The sequence below is a fragment of the Polypterus senegalus genome, chromosome 13, assembly GCF_016835505.1.
Source record: "Polypterus senegalus isolate Bchr_013 chromosome 13, ASM1683550v1, whole genome shotgun sequence".
NCBI lineage: Eukaryota > Metazoa > Chordata > Cladistia > Polypteriformes > Polypteridae > Polypterus > Polypterus senegalus.
Window position 1 is genome coordinate 62977696 of NC_053166.1, and position 22160 is coordinate 62999855.

Consider the following 22160-nt stretch of genomic DNA (forward strand, 5'->3'; position numbering starts at 1 on the left):
AATGAAAATTGATTGTTCTAACAAGATTTTAAATTGTTTAAAGATTATACAGTAAGTTTAAAAAAATGGTTCATTGTAGGCTACTACTACTACAATGATATAAAATATAAAGTGGAAGTTAAGGAGACCACCGTTGTAAGCATTGTATTACAGTGCCATGCCTAAGAAGGTACATTCATTTTTGAACCCACTTAGTCCATTACAGAGTTGGAGAAGCCATAACCTGTGCCAGCATCATCAGACACAAGGCAGGAATTAACTTTGAATGGAACACCAGCCCTTTATGCAGCACCTACTCAATATCTACATCCATCAGTTAATGTGATATGGATATCTTTCAAAAAATGTAGGAAAACTGTAGCACCACCCAGACATTGAATCAGTGTCTCTGATAGATCTAACCTCAGTGTCACAAAGACAGCGACCGGATGAGAAATGAACCTGTATTCCTGGAGCTGGGAGGCAGTAGAACTAACCACAGCAGTGCGAGGCCACACTTGCCAACCTAGTTGTAGTCTACTAATAAAAAATAAGTAAACTGCAAAGGGGCAGGGCTTTCTGTTTAGCTCCCCAACAACCAAAAGTGACTGCTTAATTTACTTGGCACTATATAAAAAATTATTTGGTTAACTTTCACAAAAAGTCATCGCTATTAAAAAGGGGTCAAAGAAGATTTTAGGATGTTACCAGCAAGAAAAGAAGTCTCAGTTCAGACCAATAAATCCAGTCACCAGAATGTTCTTTTAGAGTTGTGTTTATTTACCTCATTCTTTTAAAAAATAAGGTAGAAGACATTTACCTTCTCAGAAACTCCACAACATCTACTGGATCTTATGGTTAGCAGCAGTGATCGGTAGGGAGATATCCGTACTGTTGCCCCACCACCTTGAAATGTTCTGGGATTAAGGGGCAAAGCATCTTTGAAGAGTGGCTCACAAATTCACCAGCGGAGGTATGACTGGCAGCAATGCCCAGCAGGTAGAGAATATCTGTGCTTCCATTTAAGCTGCCCAATATCTCTAAACACAGTTTCTTAGTTATCAGCATTTGAACACTTAGCTGCAGTAAATGAATGGTACAAAAGGTCACATCAGAAAAAATGTTTTCCTTTTGGAGTCTAAACTTTAACCCTCCACTTACACAGGTTTTTAATTATACCCTGGATTATATGCTGCAAAGAAAGAGTTAATTAAATCCAGGGTCCTATTACAATGAGAAATCTGGATGGATGATCAATTCCAACATATCTTGTGCATTCATGACATTATTATTTACCTCTGCTTATCACTTGTTTTTTAATTGAACCTGTTCGACAGCCAGTACTATTTTAAAATGAAAAGCATTCTCACGTAAAAAGCCTAATTCATGATTTCTGTTAAAACTGTTACCTTCTAATTTACCCGACCTAAAAAACCCAGAAGTAGTGCAGCCTGATTAGGGTATACAGTATTCTTTTGGGCAGCAATAATGTACCACTACTGGAATATACAGTATATTGCATACAAAAATGAGCATGACATATTGTTAAATGAAATGTGTCTGGTGTTCGTACATTTTATTTACATTATTAAGTATACCTTGAGTTTTTTTGAACTCCCAAAAAGGAAGTAATGGCAGGACAAACCAAACAATAAAACAGCAGAGTGCTTAAATCACTTTACAGAAGTGTTAACTGCCTTCCAAAAAATGCAGGTTGTGATGTTTATAAAACTAATGTCATTCATGCAGATTTACCTCTCTTGATGTTGTTTCATATGTTGTGTTCTTTCAGTGTTGGGAGCCTTGCAGCAGATTGTGTATTCTCTTATGTTCTTATTGTTGTATTTGCAGACTCAAGCTGAGAGATACAGAAGTCGAATATTACTGACATACAGTGAAATCCAGAAGCAGACAAAAGAGGATGAGCAGTTTTTGTTGCAGCAGATTAATCTTCAAAAGCAAGAAGTGATTTCTAAGATTGAACAACATTGTAAGCAGGTTGATGCAGTAATGCAGACCCTCAAAGAAAAGGAGAAAGACATTCAGGACAACTTGGCTGATGAGCCACTGTCTCTTATACAGGTAATACACAGGTAACATTAGCATGCTGGCTCTCTAAAACCCAGAACTGGATAAATCAGTTATGAAAAGGAACAGAACAATCAATGTATTTATAACTTGAAGTACTCGCCATGTTTAACACCCACACCAACAGCTGAACAGGCTGCTTCCATGCAGTTCAGCTGAATTATAAATGTCTTCAAAGTTAGCCTTGCGGACATTGAAGTCGAAAAAAAGAACAGGAGACTAAAACCAATTTAAAATAAAAAGCAATTTCTTTATTCTTTATTCTTGGTGAGTTAAAAAGACTGAGAGACTGCTAAAGCTCAGTTCAGTGCCACTGACTGGTTAGAACAGACAGCCTGCTTAAAAGAAAAAGTTCCTCTGTTTTTATTACCTAGCTTGTTAGCCAAAAAGTGAAAAAAACATGGCAGTTCATTTTGAGGTCATACCTAGATTGCTGTAAGTTACGGTTACATCCTGATTTATTACATACAGGAGTATACCAAAATAAAAAGTTATCAGGCACTCGCATTCCTAAGGAATACGCCTTTCTCAGTACACACACAAGACCAATTTAAGCAGCTTCTTACAGTTCATTACATTAGTTAGAAAGAGATGACATCCTTATAGCTTTAATATCTTCATTTGATTATATTTGTTTGGTTAGATTAATAAATCCTTATTTATTAATTTGTGACATGTTTTCTTATAGTTTTATGCAAGAATTAAGAAAATGATCACATTGATTTATAATATCACAGGGTGTTCTGTTAGCATCAAGAGGTCAGTATTTTCTCATAAAAGAATGTAAGTTAATCACATAATTCTGTGCATAAGATTAATTCCTTTTCTAACCTTAATGAAGAACAAATCATACAGAAGTAAAAATCATATAGCTCTCTGCGGCATGATGAATACAAAATACTGTCGTCAGGAATTGTAAGGTAACTACTTATAATTATTACAGTTGTAAATGTTTTTTCTTATTCAGCCTCATAATAGTTTTTCTGTATTTGTAGATCTTTACAGTATAATCTATACAGAGAGCACATCAGCTGAGAACTGATACAGGGTCCCAAGCCTGTGAGCAGTGTAGTAATCAGGGGTCCTGTACAATGAAATATGCCAAAAATTAGAAATGTAGAACAATCCCTACACCACCTTGTACTTCTGACTATCATCACACAGAACTGCCACTTTCCATGAGACATATGCACTAAGACGCTGTTTGTGCATGAATCTGTTCACCATTTTGCGACAAACCCACCCTGTAGCTCTAGTTAGTTAAAAGCATGAAAGGCAGAAACATGCTGTTTGGTTCCCCTGCAACCTGAGCACAGCTGGTATGATGGTTTCAGCAGTCTCCATCACATTCTGCTCTCCAGTGCCACAGTCAAGCAGTAGCGGCAGTGTGGGTCTCCTGTGTGAAATATTTCCACTGATAGTCTCTTATCTTTTCAAAGCTAATCAAAGGACGCGCTTCTCTTCCCCGCCAGAAAGACTGCTGCCACTCAAGCATTTAGCCTTGTCCAGCCTGTGGAGCACTCATAGACAGCCATCTTCCCACCTAGCATTGACTGAATCATTATGACATAATCTGTTTTTAAAATGCATTTTCAGGGACACCACCCAGTTGTGATTTTTTTTCAGAGATTCAGGGAGTCTGGATGACAGCAATTATAATTGTAGCACCCAAAAGCACCTTTTATCATTAAAAAAGTGAGTCTAAACCAAACATGATAGTGGGTCAGTTCGGCAAGTTTTACTTTTTGCTTTTGTCTTATTTTATTTGTCCTTCAGTCAAAGATTCTGGACATCTGACAGAAAACAAAGAAACATACAAAAACATCTCAGCTCTGGAAAAGTTGATCGTAAAATATGAAAGCATACAGTGTACCATCCATTACTAGCTACATTAGAGACTTTCTCAACCTCTCCACTGAATTCAAAAGGGTAACCTATGCACTGTTGGGGAGATGAAATTAAACACAGATAAACATCATGGACAACATGTTGCTTTCCATGGTACTGACATGTTAGCTGCCAGGCTTAACCTGCGTTGAAAGCAAAAGCAATACTAGAGGGTGGCCCAGTTTATCTAAACAATAGGAAATCCTGAAAGATAAGCGATAAGAAAATGCCAGTTAACAACTGCATGACATTCATTATTAGTTATGTTAAAAATCACAGAACACTTACTGTCACTGCAGAAGAGAAATTAACAAAGTAAGGGAATGAGTGCATTTGTGGGCCTGTTCTGCTGACTTACATGTAGTAGTTTTTTATAATCTTCATGTATTCCCATATGTGTTGGCATCTTCACAGGTTATACAGGGGTGGGCAGAAGTAGGTTTACAGTTGTGAGTATGAGAAACACAGAGTTTACTGTTGTATTATTATTTATCTATTAATTATTGTATTATTTATTTATATTATTTGTTGTGTTATTATTATTATTGTTATTAGCAAGTAGACTGCAAGAATGTGTAAATAATGAAGGCTGGGAATTTGAGCTCTTACGAGATTGTACCTAAGTGCACTGTTTTGTTGTGACATTCTTTTGAGTTAATAAAGCTATTGAGGTAATGAAGCTGCTGTAATAATCATAACCTGCAGGTCTTTTTCCTTACGAACAACTATTAACCTGCTTTTGCCCACCTCTGAATATTTCATTGTCTGTCTCGTACAAGTCGTATTTTAACATTTCATTGACCCCTTAACAATCAAGTGAAATAGAATATGAAAGTTTAAATTCCACATTCATCCAGTAGGACAGAATAAGAGTATTTCCTAATTCCTTGTTTTCTGTCATGACAGTTCACTGTTTTCATTATAAGATTTGTGTCTGACTTTCATATAATACTTTTATTTTCCTTTTTTTTTTCCTAGGCTGTCGATCCTTCCACCTACCAGTAAGCGCCTTCTTTCTTGCTTTTTATGTTTTAAGTAGGCAAATGAGTGAAATATACTAGCATGCAGGCACTCCCATGGAAAATGTATCAAGCTGGATAAATGATACAGATTATATGGAATGTGTTTTACTTTTTTGTGTTATTGATTGGTAAGTTACATTACAGATGAACCAAAGATGCCATGAGTACCAGCTACCAAACATTAAGGTTTAATATCAGTTTCTCTCCATTGTCCTGTTCAGAGAGCTATTTGACCCAATCTGAGGTAAATCCAAAGGTACTGAGACATCAGCCGGTTAACAGAGGCCCAGCTTATTTATTTTGGTACAGTCATAAAGACTTGTAGTGTAGTAGACTCAAAAACCTAGCTAAGATTCTCACCACCTTTGGCCCGACTCACACACACTCCCACACAGAGACAAAAAAGCAACCAGTATAAAAACAGAAACTGAAGACTATGTTAGACAATAATAAGCAAATATAACTATTCAAACTACAACAGTCCTACCCTAGTTTCCTTTCAGCAATACACAATAAACACAAATTCAACAATAACAAATGACTAACAAAAACCACACATGATGAAGTCCATGAAAAGTGGCAACTGATGTAATGAAATGATGGAGATGGATAGTCCAGAGATCAGCTCCCTGTATGTGAATGTAAAGATCAGTCCTACCAGTATTTCCTGATGAGATGATAACATGTGATTGCGACCAGGAGCGCTCCTTTCTTCGTAGGTTGACAACAAAAATCCTAATACAGTCCTCATGCAGCAGGAAGACACCAGATAGTCCATACACCAAAACAGGAGACAATCCAGGACAAAACGAAGAATCCACTGGTATTTTGAACGGGAAGGCAAACAGACAAGTAATGCAAACTTCTCTGTATAACTGGCCTCCTTTTCCCCAGCAGCCCCTGCACCTTCAACAGACAACCAATCAGAGTCATTGCAGGGTCTGCTGGGAGTTGAAGTTTTCACTCCCCAGTAACGCCACTACAGTAGAATATATTTTTCAATCTGCATTATGACCTTTTGATCTTTCTTTTATCATTCCACCTAACGTTTAGTAAAGTGTTTCTGTTATTATTCTTATTACTAATATGTTTGTTTTTCCAGATCTTACAAATGCACAGTCAAACTTAAATCATCTTTCCTCCATTTTCATATTGACTTTATTTGGGAACATTCTTCAATCCTCACAGATCATAATGCATACAAAATGTGACTCAGTCACAGATACTAAAAAAAAATCCTGAAAAAAATGAGAGCTAATACATAAGAATATCTTTAATAAAATATAAGCGAACTTTCAGTTCATAACGCTTTTTTTTTTCAAAACAAGAAGAAAACTCACGAATGCAGGGTGAATTTATTGTGCAGAGCAATTAAAGATGTGAATTGGGCGTACAGTAATAAAGGAAGCCCAATTATCGAGAATTTCTTCAGGGCTTCACTTTACACAAAATCCTGCCAACATGCAAGCTCATGATGCCTAAAAGATGCTGACTCTTCAAATCCTGAGATGAAACAACTGACCGTTTTTTAATGTTCCATATACTGTATATATATTTTATAGGTGTGACACTTTATTAGTTTATTCAACTTCCATTGTCTGTTTTACAGGGCAGCTGAGATTGAAAGCTTTCCTGATCCTCCAGATGATCTAAAACTACATGAGAGCAAATTCCTCAGCATCCTCAGAGAACGAACCCAGCAGCATCATGGCTATTTAACAGCAATATGGCACATCTTGAGTATGAATATCTCTTAATATGAACAGGACAGATTTGATTATATTTTGGCTTTATTGTATGCATGGCTAGTGTATAAGAAAATGTATTACCTTGGGTATGTGCTCTTTTTGATTTCATTTGGATCTGATTTAACCAAAGCAATGCTCACTTCCTACCTACCTCCTAGCTGGATGCTGCCCTACTGGCATGCCTCTGTATGTGCATTTGTATGTTCCAGCTACTGGCACTCACTCACGTACACCCACTCTGCTCTTGGCAATTTCTATTGCATATACTATACTCGGTCAAAGCAACGACAGTCAGGATCCATGGACAGTCTCCCTTTTTGTTACTACTGATTGTCCAAGAACAAAGCTAACTCCTCAGCTTACAGAACACTCACCTCCTGTTGCATTAGCTTAACAGCATCATGTAAAGCATTCACATGTTTAAGGATAGTCTTCCAAAAGTGTAAGTTCTTGGACTGTGACACAATTGTTATAAGTGAGGCTGTCTACCCATGCAAACTGGTATTGAAATGAAATAAAGGATACAAGCTTTCAGTGTTGACTTCCTACATTAAATTAAGGTATTTACATAAAAAACAAGTTGATGGAATTGCAGTGCTTCTTATATATAGCCCACCCTATTTTAAGGAACCAAAAGTAATGTGTGGAAGATCAACCCGGCTATAGACAGACACTGAGACACACAATGTTCAAAAAACACGCACACGTTTATTAATTGTCTTCTCCTGCACAGCATACAGTGCACAAATTACCCAAAATAAAGCTTAGTCCCTTTTCTTCCACTCTCTTTTCTTTCTCTTTGGCTGCCTCCACTCCTCTCCTCACAAGCTCAGTCCTCTGCCTCCCGACTCTGGCTCCCCGAATGGAGTGAGGCCGCCTCTTTTATGTTGCAACCGGATGTGCTCCAGGTGCACCCTGATGATTTTCCTGCAGCACTTCCTTAATATTAATAATTAATATTCTATTTACTATGTGTTAAAATGCTAATGCCCCTGTGTGATTATGAGTGTGTCTAGTTCCTCCGCGCAATCAATTTTAGTCACTTTTTGCTTCAGTTGCTCATTCAAAAGAGATTGAAACAGGAAGCGTTGAGCAAAAGAGGTTGATACACACAAGGATACCGAGGAAAGGCGTAGGAGGTGGGAGTCACCTTCAAATGGGAAGTATTCATGAGAAAGCAATGTTTTCACAATAAGTAATGGAGGTCCGTTGACCACTGGTGGTAGTCAAAACACAAGCAGAAGGCTATCAATTCACCTCGAAATGACAGAGTCCAAATTGCAGGTTTTACAAGAACGCAATCAAGAGAGGAAGTGCTGGCCCAGACGGGTTGACACATGAGGACAAGGCGTAGAACAAACACTAAGGGTACATACATAAGCTAAGGGATATGGAATATTTTCATATTTATTCTATTACCTCTCTTTAATAGGTAGCGCATTACTAGACACTAGTGATGCTATGGTGCCCTGGGCCCTATGGCTGGCTGGGATAGGCCCCAGCATCCCACGTGACACTGTTGAGTACAAACCAGGTTAGAAAATGACTGACTGGCAGTGCTATGCCAATGCTTTATTCTAGCCATCTTAGTTTCCCACTTATTTTAGTTGCTCAATGCCTTCAGCAAGTGAAATATATGCTCAATCAGATTTAGGTCAGGAGACTGATGTGACCATTCAAGAATATTCCATTTTTTAGCCTTAACAATCTCTTTGGTTGCTTCATCAGTATCCTTTAATTGATTGTCCTTCCATGGTGTAAAGCGCCAATCAATGAGTTTTGACGAAATCTGATCAGATAACATGTATCTTTATACCTTAGAATTCATCTTGTTGCTTTTATTGGTAGTCACATCATCATCAAATAAAAGTGGCAGTCATACATGCAGAAGCCATACTATTACCTCCACCATGTTTCACCATAGAAGATGGTATTCTTAGGATCATGAGCAGACCCTTTCTTTCTCAACAATTTTCTTTCACTCAGGAAAAGGTGAATCTTCATCTTATCTCTCCATAACTATACAGATTTTTGGATGTAGTTCTTGGCAAACTGTAACCTGGCATTTCTGTTCATAAGGCTTGTCAGTGGTTTGCATCTTGTGGTGAATCATCTGAATTTATGCTCATGCAATCTTCTCTTTATAGCCTTCCCAGACTCAGTTAAATGCCTCCATCCTGGAGTGTGTTTTTAATCTGGCAGACTGTTAAAACGTTTTTTTTTTACAAGTTGCAGGTATTCTTTTGTCATCTGCTACAGTAGTCTTTCTTGTTCTACCAGACCATTGGGTATTCCCAAGCCCATCAGTACATTCTTTACATGTTATTAATTAACATTTGGAAAACCTCAAGTTTCTATTGTGTCTTAGATTTTTTTGTCAGCCTCATGATGGCTCATTTTACTGGTGTTTGCACCTCTTTTGCCATCATGCTGAGTGACAACAGCAACAGATTCCAAATGAAAATGCCACACTTCAAATCAATTGTGGGCCTTTTATCAGATTTGTTGTTCATGGCGATAATGCAGTAACACACACCCTTGATTTAGTGCTGAAAGTCTGTATTAAAAACTCATATCCTTTGTTTGACCTCAGTACCAGTATGATTGGGTAGAGAGCCACACCAATGAGAGTTGTGTTGCTGTTCAAATACTAATAATACAGAGGCACCAAAGGAGCACCAAATAGCATAGCCCTTTATCTTGTCTTCAGCTCCTTAGACTCGGCTGCACAATCAAGCTGATGGAAGCTCTAGGCTGAAATGGCGATCTCTCTACTGTTATCTGTGCACAGAGCTGACTTGACTGTCTTGGCAAACCTGGGACTTCTGTAAGACTCCGTAAATACACTTGAATCGCTTTATCGTACTTTGAATTATTATTGGTTAAAATTCATGGTCAGATTAAACATCAGTAGTACCATTGGTCAGTCTTTAGTTTAGTGTGTTGACGCTGCACCCTTCCATATTTCCAGCATGTCACCTGTCCATCCCCAGAGTGGTGTGATCAACTCCTTTAACAAGCCCATCATGTAAACAAATGTGTCCTTATAGCAGGTGTCACATTATGCAACTTCTAGTCAGCTGGTATTTTTTAGAGTTGCTGACTGCAGCTGCTGATCTCATCGCTGGACCGAGTCAATTTAAAGAACTGAAAATCGCTCGCCATGCCACATTTACGGACTGAATGCTGACCTTCCAGCACAGTCAAACTCATCCCTTTTTCAGACAGCCAATAGTATTCTACCTGATGGAGCTGGTGCAATGTGAAGGGTTAACATATATGCCGAGTTCAGCTGCAGTCTCTGTCCCCCATCCGCCTCTTTTTTAAATCTTTTTTCCATTTTGTCGTGAGACATCAGACAGATGGGCTTCTGTTCCCCTTATGAGGTCCAAAGGCCCCATGTTCCATATTCGTCGTCTCTGCATTTACATGCGTTGCACTTTTATGCGAGTATTCATTGGTTGTCAGCTCTCATGCACACAGAATCAGCTCCCTTTTTGATTAAAGACAAAATCAAACCTGTTGCAGTAGCAATAATAACGATTGGATTCTAATGAATTATAGCTAGGGCAGCTCTTCAGGCCTAAGATAAAGGATCCTTACTATATTGTGTCTTTCTTTATATGTAACTCAGCACATTTATGGAATTAACCTAAAAAAAGAAAGGCTCTGAAAAATTTCCCGTATATTGTATTAGAAACTGCCTTAGGTCAAAGTTCCAGAAAAACCAGAAACAACTGTCGAGGTGTAACAATGACATCAGCCACATAATGATGATGAACTATTTAGAACTAGAAAACTAGTAATTACCACAAACTGGTGTTCACTGAACAGTGAAAGCATAAATGGGAGTTAAATACAAAACAACAACCCTCTGCCAAGCTGCAATGTTAAAGGACAACAAACGTTTATAATTGCTGCCTATTAAGCAATTCTGTTAATAACTGAAAAAGGAGAGTCCACTTATGTAACATCATTTCTTTGAAAGGGTTATAGCTTATTGCATGGAATGCTGTCGTGTGTGTATTCAATCCTCTGAACTTCAGCAGACTTCCTTGTAATATTTGGGCAGCATTATTTTAACATTAATATCCCATTTTTTGATCCATATTTTTTTGCTTCCTTCCAGATTGCCAGAGTTTAACTTTTGATCTAAACACCGTCCACACCAATCTAACTGTCTCCCAGGATCGTAAAACTGTCACTTGGTCAGAGTCGAAACAGTCATATTCACCACATCCAGAGAGATTTACCTATGATTCACAGGTCTTGTGCTCAGAATGTTTCAACTCAGGAATCTCTACCTGGGACATCAAGATCAGCGGAGAATATTTCAAGATAGGCATTGCTTATCAGAAACTGGAAAGGAAGAAACTCCTGACGTCCATCCTGGGTCAAAATTCAGCATCCTGGTGCATCTGTTCTCTGAAAGGGGAATTTAAAGCTTGGCACAACAATATCTGCACCTACTTTACTCCTACCAAAGGTCTTCAACACATTCGTGTTTGTTTGGATTATGAAGGTGGAACACTGTCTTTCTACCAGGTCGCTAACACTCTGCGTCATCTGCATACCTTTAATACTACTTTCTCTGAGCCTGTGTATCCGGCCTTCAAGTGTGGGGATGACACAACTATGACGCTGTGTTAGTCTTCAAGAGTTGTGCGTAAACAATATGTAAACTCACAAACACATCACTGCTAAAATGTCAGTGCAGGAGATTCCAATTTTACCAAAGGTCTGTCTGGTGTGGCCCAGAAACTAATGCACTGGCATTCAAACCGTAAAGCGACAAGATGGCTCCCTGCGCCTCACTGCGCTTACCCTGCCATGACCACTTGTTAAAAAGCATAATGGAATCAATTCAATTACAGAGCTTTTTTCCTGACATGGCGTTTGTTCTAGAAAGGCACTATATGAAACAAAGGGTATTTGTTTCTAATAGAAAACTGTTTTGAATATGCTCACATATTACACATTTATCTTCTGCTCTAGGAGAGAAGTACATTTTTAATAATAATAATGCAAACACTATTTTAGTTTATGTGTGATAACTGTTTATAATTCATACAGTCATAACGGTTCATATGGAAGATAATAACTACAACCTAGAAGCTTGTGATGCAGCCTTGCAGCTCATGTCCAGAGCAGTCATACAATACATTAAGTTCTGCGCCAAAGCTGTCGATACTTTGTTAGGAAAAAAAAAAATCTTGATTCCCAGAGTGCTCTTGATCCTTTGTTTACTTTGGCACGAGGACACAAAGGCTCTCCGAACTCCAGCAAGTATATAAGAAATCTATTTAACAAAGACATCTCGGGAGCATAACTTGCAAGACATTAGTTCTGCATTGTAATCACAGATATGCTAAATTTTATTTGTTCAAATAAAATGTTTTATAAGTATGAATATACAAGAGCATCTTTAGCATATAACTGATAACATCACATTTTTTAGGCAAGGAAATTAGCTTCAAAAGGTGAAGTAGGATGATCTAAAGGTTAGTAATGGTATATATTTACAGATTCGAGACTCAACGTCGGTCACAGCTTCCTAGGGAAATGTCTGCACACTTTAAACCACACAGACCAGTCAGTGTCTTCTTCCGCGAGTCACACTCCCATACACACTGATAGTGCTGTATTTCATTCACCAAGGTCTGTTATATGGCAGCACGTTTGAACAGAGACTCGCCTTAAAAAGACAGCATCCTTCCACCACCACCATTTTCCACACACGCAGCAGCGGTTGTGTCACTTCTCTCTGTAGTTACCATCACCAACGTCCGTTAGATAGCAGCACAGTTCAACACAGACGCTCTTTACTGTGTAATGCCACTCGCCTTTGTGTCAAGACTCTCTATCCAAATATTATTGAAGCAACTATCATGACAAGTTGCGCAAGACGTAAAGATGTTTTCATATCAAGAATACCGCTGATTCCAAATGATTTTCCCTTTGATTTCAAACTGCTCCAATTTCCTGTTCGTTTGGCTTTTGCTGTGTCAATTAATAAGGCTCAAGGGCAATCACTACAAGTTGCGGGCATCAATTTCGAGAATCCATGCTTTTCACACGGACAACTGTACATCGCATGTTCTAGAATGGGCAATCCTCCGAATTTGTTCATTGTCTCACCACAAGGGAAAACAAAACATATAGTGTATTCAAAGGCTCTGGAATGAGCACTTATATTACCTCTTACAAAAAAATGTGAATCAGAAAACTGTTCTATTTCTATATTCTGTGTCTTTCATTTCGGAAATTCACTGGTTATATATGGTGAATTTGTGACACCAAGTAAGAGAGATACTGGGTCCAGTTCCACTTAATGTACTGGCACACATCCCTCCAGGACTGTTGCACTTTAGCAGACAGCGAGTGACTTTGCCTGCAGCTCTTTACCACTTTGGACACAGTGCAGCATCTGCTCTGAATGGACTTCGAAGACCAGGAGACACATGTGCAATGTAGACCATCAGTGCTGAACTAACAGATTTGTTCTCTTAGGTCTCCTTTGTCATTGTCACAGACTTGACCCCATAACTATTCCGACACTTGATCATTCAGGCCTCTCATGTATTTCTTTTGTTTTTATATATTTTGAAGCTCATTTATTGTTACATCAATATCTAATGTACTCCATTCAAGAAATAAAAAAAAAAAATGATCACAAGAAGATGTGTCTACACATTAGCCTGTTTATTTATTATATTCATACTACATATAAAAAAAACAATTAGGAATTTTGATTTGATTTTAGTTTGTTTATTGTATTCTACTTACATTAAAACTGCGCAGTAGAAACAATATTAAGTAACCCCTCACTGACCAGCCCACCCACGCAACCCACACACAAAACTGAACAAAAGTCATGGTTACCTAGTCAAATAACCTACACAAATAGGCATATTGTACATAATAAACGAGATAATCTAGGGGTGCATAAACAAACAAAGAAAATAAATCACAGCCTACAACAGCACAATTAACTGGTCCTTAAATTTAAGCAATATTGTTGCTGACAAAATAGTATAACTTGAAGTTGACTTCTTCAAGGGAAAAATATATATATTTATATACCAAAAGTCAATGCAATCCAATGTTTCATAAGCCTCGTTTCTTATTATAATCATCATCCAGTATAAAAATGACTCTTCTTATGAAATTCTTTTATTCATTTATTTCACTATTATAGTGTTCCTAAAAGAAAAAGAGAAGTACTTTTAATACAAAATGGATTTACTGTTTGCAACTAAAAATATATATATAACATGAATTTATTTATATAGCATATTTTCATACAAATAATGCAGCTCAAAGTGCTTTACATGATGAAGAATGAGAAAAAAGACAAAATAAATAAAAATTAGAATAAGGGAACACTAATTAACATAGAATAAAAGTAAGGTCCGATGGCCAAGGAGGACAGGAAAAAAAAAACAAAATTCCAGACGGCTGGCGAAAAAATAAAATCTGCAGGGGTCCCAAGGCCATGAGACCGCCCAGCCCCATATAAGCATTCTACCTAACATAAATGACCTCAATCAGGCCTCATGGTATTCAGGGTTCTCATGGAAGAACTTGATGACGACGGTCATGTGGACTTCTGGCCTTTAATCCATCAATGTAGGGACATCACGGTGCTTTGATCAGGTGGTGGTGCAGGTCGCCACCCCAGAAAAATGGAAAATACAATATATATATATATATATATATATATATATATATATATATATATATATATATATATATATATAATTTCCTGTGCTGTGGAGCCTACTAGTACTTTTGTTAGCTGAAAAATTCACAAACAGGTATTTGAGCCATCCGAAATGACAGATGCTGATTGTAAGTAATGTCATTCCTCAATGTACGAGGACTGCACAAAGTGCACTTTTTAATGTTCTTTTGCTGTTGTGCATTTGTAATATCTAGAATTGTTCTAATTGTATGTATTATATATTTTTAAGAATAGCTTTAAATTTGTATTAGAAAACTTTTGTAAAAAGTAAGCATATATTGTATGGATTAAGAGGCACTGCTTCACCAAACCATCAACCAGTGTCTTTAGAAAGTAGTGTTAAACTGACTCAGAATGTGAAATTTATGGCAGGGGGGCTGAGGCCATGCCAGTTTGGCAAGGGGCTTTGTTATAAACTCTGTTCGGACATAACATGAGCCCATAAGCCATCCTCCTGCAGGAAGGCCATAAATTGCTGAAATCAAGCGCAGTCTGAAGAAATGTGGCTATATATGACTAGCCATTCTGTATCCTCACTGGTCTAGTCATGCTGAAACAGGATTGGATGAATCATGGGAGATGCCCATGGTCTAAGATTTCTGATAGGAATGGAATAAACTGGTCACTCTGCTTTTCTTTCAATCTCCTGCCATGAAGAGAAGACCATCTCTCTTTCGCCATTTTCTCCAGTGTGACAAAACAGACTGCATGAGGCCTGTTTCAAACCTCCATTTAAAGGCCATGTGGTAGCAAAGATGAAGCTAGACTGAAGATAAGCCGAGAGCCACCTATTGATGCAAGATCCACTGCTACTTAGGCTGTAATGGTATTTTTGTTACACTCTGTTATATTTTTTTTCTAAAATTTGGGCACACAATTTAGGATATATAATTAAATGTGTAGCACATTCTCATAATCTGTTTTATTGCTATATGTTGCTGCCTGAGGAAACACATGTCGAAGGTAGTGTAATGTATGAAGGTTAAAGTTGAGGCACTTTGGTGAAGTCTACATAATAAGAGTATAAATTGGAAAATAAGGTCAGCTAAGACTTTAAAACACTGATAAATGATTATAAAAAAGTAAAGACATTTTCAAAAGTCACTGGGCAACAGCCAAACTAGGATTTTCCAAGAGCACTGTTTTATTGGTATAGCACTTGAAGAGTGCAAAGTGATGTGGTACAGACATTTAAATGGTTTTATTTTCCAAAGAATTTGCTTCTAAACTGATGAGTTTCTAAATTAATGGAATAGGGCCAAACATTTTAACAAAAACTCAAGAAAGAGTGGGTATACTTAATGAGGGAGGATAAAACACTAAATCTTTACCTTTTCACTTCATCATACACCTAAAATCATTGCATGTCAACCACAACAATACAGAAATGGAAAATGCAGTGCAGATCGTTGTCAAAGTAATCGGTTTTATTGCTTTGAGGGCTATGAGTATGGGGAGATGCCTCTTGAAAGGTTAAACAAAATTCTTGAAAGTTTTCTCCACATTACATCAAAAAAATTCTTCCAATATTATATGAAGGTGCAGATGAAGAAGTTGGAATAGATAATTAAGCCTAATTTTCTTAGTAAACTATAGCTGAATTTTAAGCTCCAGGGAAAAACTAAATTTCCTGACATACCAAACTAACATAACACCATTGATGAATAGCAACTGAATGTTTTGGATTCACCCAATTTTGCACAAATTCTGTGCACTTTTGGAAAAGATTCAGTGTGAAAAGAATGAGACTCTGGTTAAATTTTATGAAATACAAGCCATTTCCCCAAAGGCCTCTTCCACATGCTGCAAGGTTTCTGTGTGTGATCATATATTTGTGTCCTGTCTATGCAAAGTTGCCTAAGAAATAGTTAAACATAAACACACAAAAACCACCCTTCAGCAAATTTCAGTCAGGTACCTAACTACCGGGTACTGTGTGGGAAAGGCAGGATATTTGTACGATCTCACAAGACAAGTTTGGACAAATTACAAATATAACGTGGACAGGATTAATAAGCATTAGGATTATCCTAGCACATGTGGCCATCTGCACAGTTTGCTGTATTATGGGCAGTAAAGGGAAAATGCAGTAATACAGTGATCCCTCGCTATATCGCGCTTCGACTTTCACGGCTTCACTCCATCGCGGACTTTAAATGTAAGCATATCTAAATATATATCATGGATTTTTCGCTGGTTCGCGGATTTCTGCGGACAATGGGTCTTTTAATTTATGGTACATGCTTCCTCAGTTTGTTTGCCCAGTTGATTTCATACAAGGGACGCTATTGGCGGATGGCTGAGAAGCTACCCAATCAGAGCACGTATTACATATTAAATAAAACTCCTCAATGATATACGATATGCTTCCTGTGTGGTGCTTCGCATACTTGAAAGCCCGAACAGCCCGTATTGATTTTTGATTGTTTGTTTTTCTCGGTCTCTCTCACTCTCTCTGAGAAATACAGGCAGATACTTATCCATCATGCAATACCATCAGGGAGGCGTATGATTTGGCCCCATCATCTGCTCCTGACGGAGGGGGTGTGAGCAGAGGGGCTGTTTGCACAGAGGATACGGACGCTCCTCTACAAAATGCCGCTTTATTGTGGTGCTTCAGCATACTTAAAAGCACTATTGATTTTTTGATTGTTTGCTTTTATCTCGCTGTCTCTCTCTGACATTCTCTGCTCCTGACGGCGCTCCTTTGAAGAGGAAGATATGTTTGCATTCTTTTAATTGTGAGAAAGAACTGTCATCTCTGTCTTGTCATGGAGCACAGTTTAAACTTTTGACTAAAGGGTGTTATTTTCATGTCTAGAGGGCTCTAATAATGTTAAAAAACGTATTTAGAAGGTCGTAAACAGGTTTTCAATGCTCTAACTGCGAAAATATTAGATTTATAAATAAAGAATCCTACTTCTTGGAAATTCATTTATCTGTCTGGAGCGGATCAACCGCTATAAATGAGGGTTTACTGTATAACTGTGCGGAGAATATTTATAAACAGTGTGGGAGAGTTTCTAAGAGCTTAAAATATATAAAAATAACCATACAAACACATGGTTTCTACTTCCTGGATTTTCACCATCTCCAACCTATATAACATAGCTGGTCTCACTACCATCCTGTAGATCTTCCCTTTCACTCTTGCTGATACTCCTGACACTCTTCTCCACCCATTTCACCCTGTCTGCACTCTCTTTTTCACTTCTCTTCCACAATCCCTATTACTCTGTACTGTTAATCCCAAGTATTTAAACTCACCCACCTTCACCAACTCTACTCCCTGCATCACCACCATTCCACTGGCCTCCCTCTCATTTACACACATGTATTCTTACTTGTTCCAACTGACCTTCATTCCTCTCCTCTCTAGAGCATATCTCCACCTCTCCAGGGTCTCCTCAACCTGCTCCCTACTATCGCTACAGATCACAATTTTATCAGCCAACATCATAGTTCACGGGGACTCCTGTCAAATCTCATCTGTCAACCTGTCCACCACCATTGCAAATAATCATCATGCTCTGTAAATAGTTAAAAACATTTTTCTAGTCTACTGGCATGGAGAATCATCCTACTAAAAATTGAAATCTGTGAAGGGCACAATATCATGTACCATGAAGGAACACTTTCACTTAACATCAAAATTCAAATATTTTGTGGCATTCAAATATTGCACTAATGTCTAACATATAAACACACCGCATATCATTTCAGGGCCAACAGAAGCATTCTTTGCTGACACCTAGTAGGAATGGCCAATGATACCAGGTAGTTTTCATTACATCAGACGCACTATGTTTCAATGAGCCAGTGTTCAGCTTTTGTGTTCTTTTTGCACAGGGCAGAACACAGTTAGGCAATTTGTTTCCAACCCACATCGACGCCAATGGTGCATTCGATATGCCTCTTTAGGTGTTACTGCTGTACTCTGCTCTTGACTGTATGGAGTCAGTCTGTTTGTATGATTCTAACTACAGGGATACCACCGTTTTTATGTTTTGTGGATGGTGGAAAACCCCTAGCTAGGTTGTGCTCCTCATATTTTCAAGCAAGCACTTCTAATGATTACTAAAATACCTTTAATCTGGCCTATAATAAAAACCTTTAATCTTAACTATTATATTGAACTGCATTCTTACACACAACCCACTGTTATCTACTTAAGTGCATTTTGTAGTGTTGTCCACATAAATAATGGATCAATTATGTTAAGATTCTTGAAAAGAGCATGTGTTCCAAATGAAGTGGGACTCTTTGAGAATTACAACATATACAAAGAAAATATCTAACTAATCACCACTATGTGTTAAAAAAAAAAAAAAAAAGACATTAAAAGAAGTTTTCAATGAAGGATCAAATACTTTGAACCTTTTCAAATGTTTCCAGTTCTTGGCATTGTTCTTGCATGCAGTAAAGAATAAAATCTATTCTAAAATTGATCATTTAAACACCCTTCTATATGGCTATCGATATTTTAGACAAGGGAGGAGAAAATGCCTTTACCTTCACTTTTTTGTAATGTGTCAAGCTGCTGCAGTGAGTAACCTTCGCCACCTCTTCTTTTAAGTAGAACAGGTTGCAGAGCTCGCAAAAGTAACCAAACTTGGGGGTCACAAACTCAATACCTAGAATGATTTAAACAAATGTTAAGATAAGTGCAGAAATGTTTCATAATATAAAAATTAAAAACTCCTCATTTAGCGATTCTTAAACAGTGCAGATTTGACCACTGGCTAGCCACTGTTAGGTTTTGTTAACAAAGAAAACTAATTGGGCATTAATTATCAATAGGCGAATGGAGGCAAAAATACATTGATTGAGATAGGGAAATGGAAAAAAATTAGACAATTATAATAATGAAACTTACCTGTTTCCAATTGAATATCAATTGAATCATAAAAATTAATATATTTACTACTTTTCTTTTTAAAGAAATCCATTTCAGATTTGTATTCCCAATTTGACTTTCATAATGCTGGCTACCACTAGGGATGCACCGATCAGATATGCTAGATTGAATCAATCCCAATGCTAACCTTATTAACGGTTTGAGTATTAGACTGACATAAATGATGCACAACTGATAATGCCATTTTATTAAGAACTCACCCCAATTTATTTGGCCACATAAGTGACAAATGACAATAAGGCAACAATAAAAAAAAACAAAAAAAAAAAACATTAATGTACTTCCTGTTACACTTTAAGAGGAATCCCCTAACATTAAAATGCCATATTTCATACAGTTAAGCTTAAACTTAACAAGAGTGCCCTCCACAATTATTGGCACCCCTGGTTAAGATGTGTTCTTAAGCTTCTAATAAATTCTTTTTTTCCCCAAAAAATAAAGGCTCACAACACAAAAAAAGAGAAAAATCCAACCTTTATCCTGCCTGAAGACCCAAAGATGACCCATATTCAGCTTTCTGGCAGAGGCCTCCAGATTTTGATTTAAAATGTCCTGGTATTTCAAGGAGATCATGATGCCATGCACCCTAAAAAGGTTTCCAGGGCCTTTGAAACAGAAACAGCCATACGGCACCACATATCCTCCACTATACTTTACAGTGGGCATGAGGTGCCTTTCCACATATTCATTCTTGGATGAATGCCAGACCCACTTAGAATGTTTGTTGCCAAAAAGCTCAATTTTAGTCTCATCTGACTAAAGCGCACGGTCCCAGTTGAAGCCCCAGTACCACTTAGCAAACTCCAGATGTTTAAGTTTGTGATTGTAGGTAAGAAATGGATTTTGCCTTGCATGTCTCCCAAACAGCTTGTTGGCATGGAGATAGCGTCTTATGGTTGTCATGGAGACTTTGTGACCCCAAGATACCACGCTTAGGTGCAGTTCTCTAGCAGTGAGCTTTGGAGAAAGTTTTACTTCTCTTACCATCCTCCTCACTGTGCATGGTGGCAAGATACACTTGGGTCCTCGTCCAGCCTTGTTTGGCACTGTTCCTGTCGTTTTACACTTCTTTATTATTCCTCTGACTGTTGATACAGGTGGGTTTAGATTAGGAGCTATTTTCTTGAAGCCATTACCTGACTTATGAAGGTCGACACACATCTGCCTTACTTGAACGGCATGTTCTCTCGTCTTTCCCATGTTGAAGAGTGGCTAAGAGCAATAGGACGCTGTGTCTCATCATATTTATACTCCAGGGACACAAGGAGTCATTAATTACTAATTAAAAGTTCCAATTTACTCTGATCAACTTTAAAAACTAAACTAGAAAATACAAAGATGCTTCAATTACATTTATTTTATAGGAATTGTTAGGGGTGCCAATAATTGTGGCACACATGATTTCAGGTAAAAAATGTATTTCTTAATATGGGATTTTTTTCCCCCCAATGAATAAATGTACTTCAATTAAAGATTGGATTTTTCTTTTTTTTGTGTTGTGAGCCTATATTTTTTGGGAAAAAAGAGAATTTATTAGAAGCTTAAGAACACATCTTTACCAGGGGTGCCAATAATTGTGGAGGGCACTGTAAATTAAAATGGTGAATTGAATCTGTGCAATTAGTAAACAGCAAAAGACTACAGTTTTCTGTTATTGAACTATGCGCATGTGGCCCCCACAGTAAGACTGTCCCATCAAGAAGTCTCCTTAATCAGTCCCACTGCCTATTTTTGGTCAAGTGAAGTGTTTCTTTTGAAGATGATGAAACCAGCTAATTTGCTGTTAATTCTGCCAATATGAGCACACCAGAGGAGGTGGAAGTTGACCACAGTGCAAAACTGAAGATGCTACATCATCATCTTCATGTTATGTGGAAATTGAAGTACTTTATATCAGCCTCACAGAATGTTAAGGTAAGTGCAAGTTAAATTGCAACAGCTGAAAGCCCAGCTAAGCCAAAGCAAACAATGCAGGTGCATTTGCAAGTGGTACTCCATACAAGAAAACTGAGACAGAAATGCTGTCCTTATATGCGGGGAACAAAAACAGAAACTAACCGTCAGACTCAGCCAGATATACAAGTTGCTTTCATGTAATTACTTCTCGCAAACTGCCATCTCCAAACTGTACAGAAAATGCAAAGCTAAAGCTAAGTCTGACATAGTGAAACTAGAATACTGTCAAGCAACCACAAGGCTGTGGTCAAAATGGACAACCATGCCTTTTATTAACTTAACAGTGCACACATTAGTGACGAATCTGAAGTGAACAGTCTCTGCTTGCAAACAACGTATTTCCTAGCAGAAAGCATTGTTCTAGGCTTAAAAGAAGTCTTGACTGCATGTGGGTTGCATGAGTAGCATTTAGGTGCTAAACCCACAGACAACGGACCTAAAATTGTCAAACCGGAGGAGTTGAATCAATCAACTAGATTCTACTGCTAAAGCCACAATCTTTATCTTCCAATCCAAAAGTTTAGACAAAATGTAATCTACCTTAGTGCTTTGACTGCAACAAAAATCCCATTATTATATTTATTAAATCGCATTCATAACATTTGAGAATATATACACACTTCTATGTATATATTATATTAAATTAGATGGAGCGTGATAGCCATATAAAGTTTTATAACCTCAGGACTAGCACCGACGATGATATGTTTACTGTGCAGAATGCACACATTATTATTTATTATAAAAACAAGATTTAACTTTAAACATCATGCACTTATTAATTTACAAGGATTTCTCTACTCTGTCTATCATTTAAA

At 37.6% G+C, this 22160-nt stretch overlaps 2 protein-coding genes across 2 annotated transcripts in view; one reads left to right on the forward strand and one right to left on the reverse strand.

The window, feature by feature from the left end:
* LOC120542130 (E3 ubiquitin/ISG15 ligase TRIM25-like) overlaps nt 1-13391 on the forward strand; it is a 38753-nt gene extending 25362 nt beyond the window's left edge. Inside the window, exons 5-8 of the mRNA XM_039774307.1 lie at nt 1831-2061; nt 4933-4955; nt 6586-6716; nt 10854-13391. Of these exons, the coding sequence (XP_039630241.1) occupies nt 1831-2061; nt 4933-4955; nt 6586-6716; nt 10854-11374 (906 nt within the window). The 3' untranslated portion in view covers nt 11375-13391. The remainder of the gene's footprint in view (nt 1-1830; nt 2062-4932; nt 4956-6585; nt 6717-10853) is intronic.
* Nucleotides 13392-13459: 68 nt separating this feature from the next.
* Nucleotides 13460-22160, reverse strand: part of LOC120542129 (matrin-3-like) — a 65865-nt gene continuing 57164 nt past the window's right edge. Inside the window, exons 20-21 of the mRNA XM_039774306.1 lie at nt 18981-19102; nt 13460-13927 (exon numbers count right to left, since the gene is read on the reverse strand). Of these exons, the coding sequence (XP_039630240.1) occupies nt 13898-13927; nt 18981-19102 (152 nt within the window). The 3' untranslated portion in view covers nt 13460-13897. The remainder of the gene's footprint in view (nt 13928-18980; nt 19103-22160) is intronic.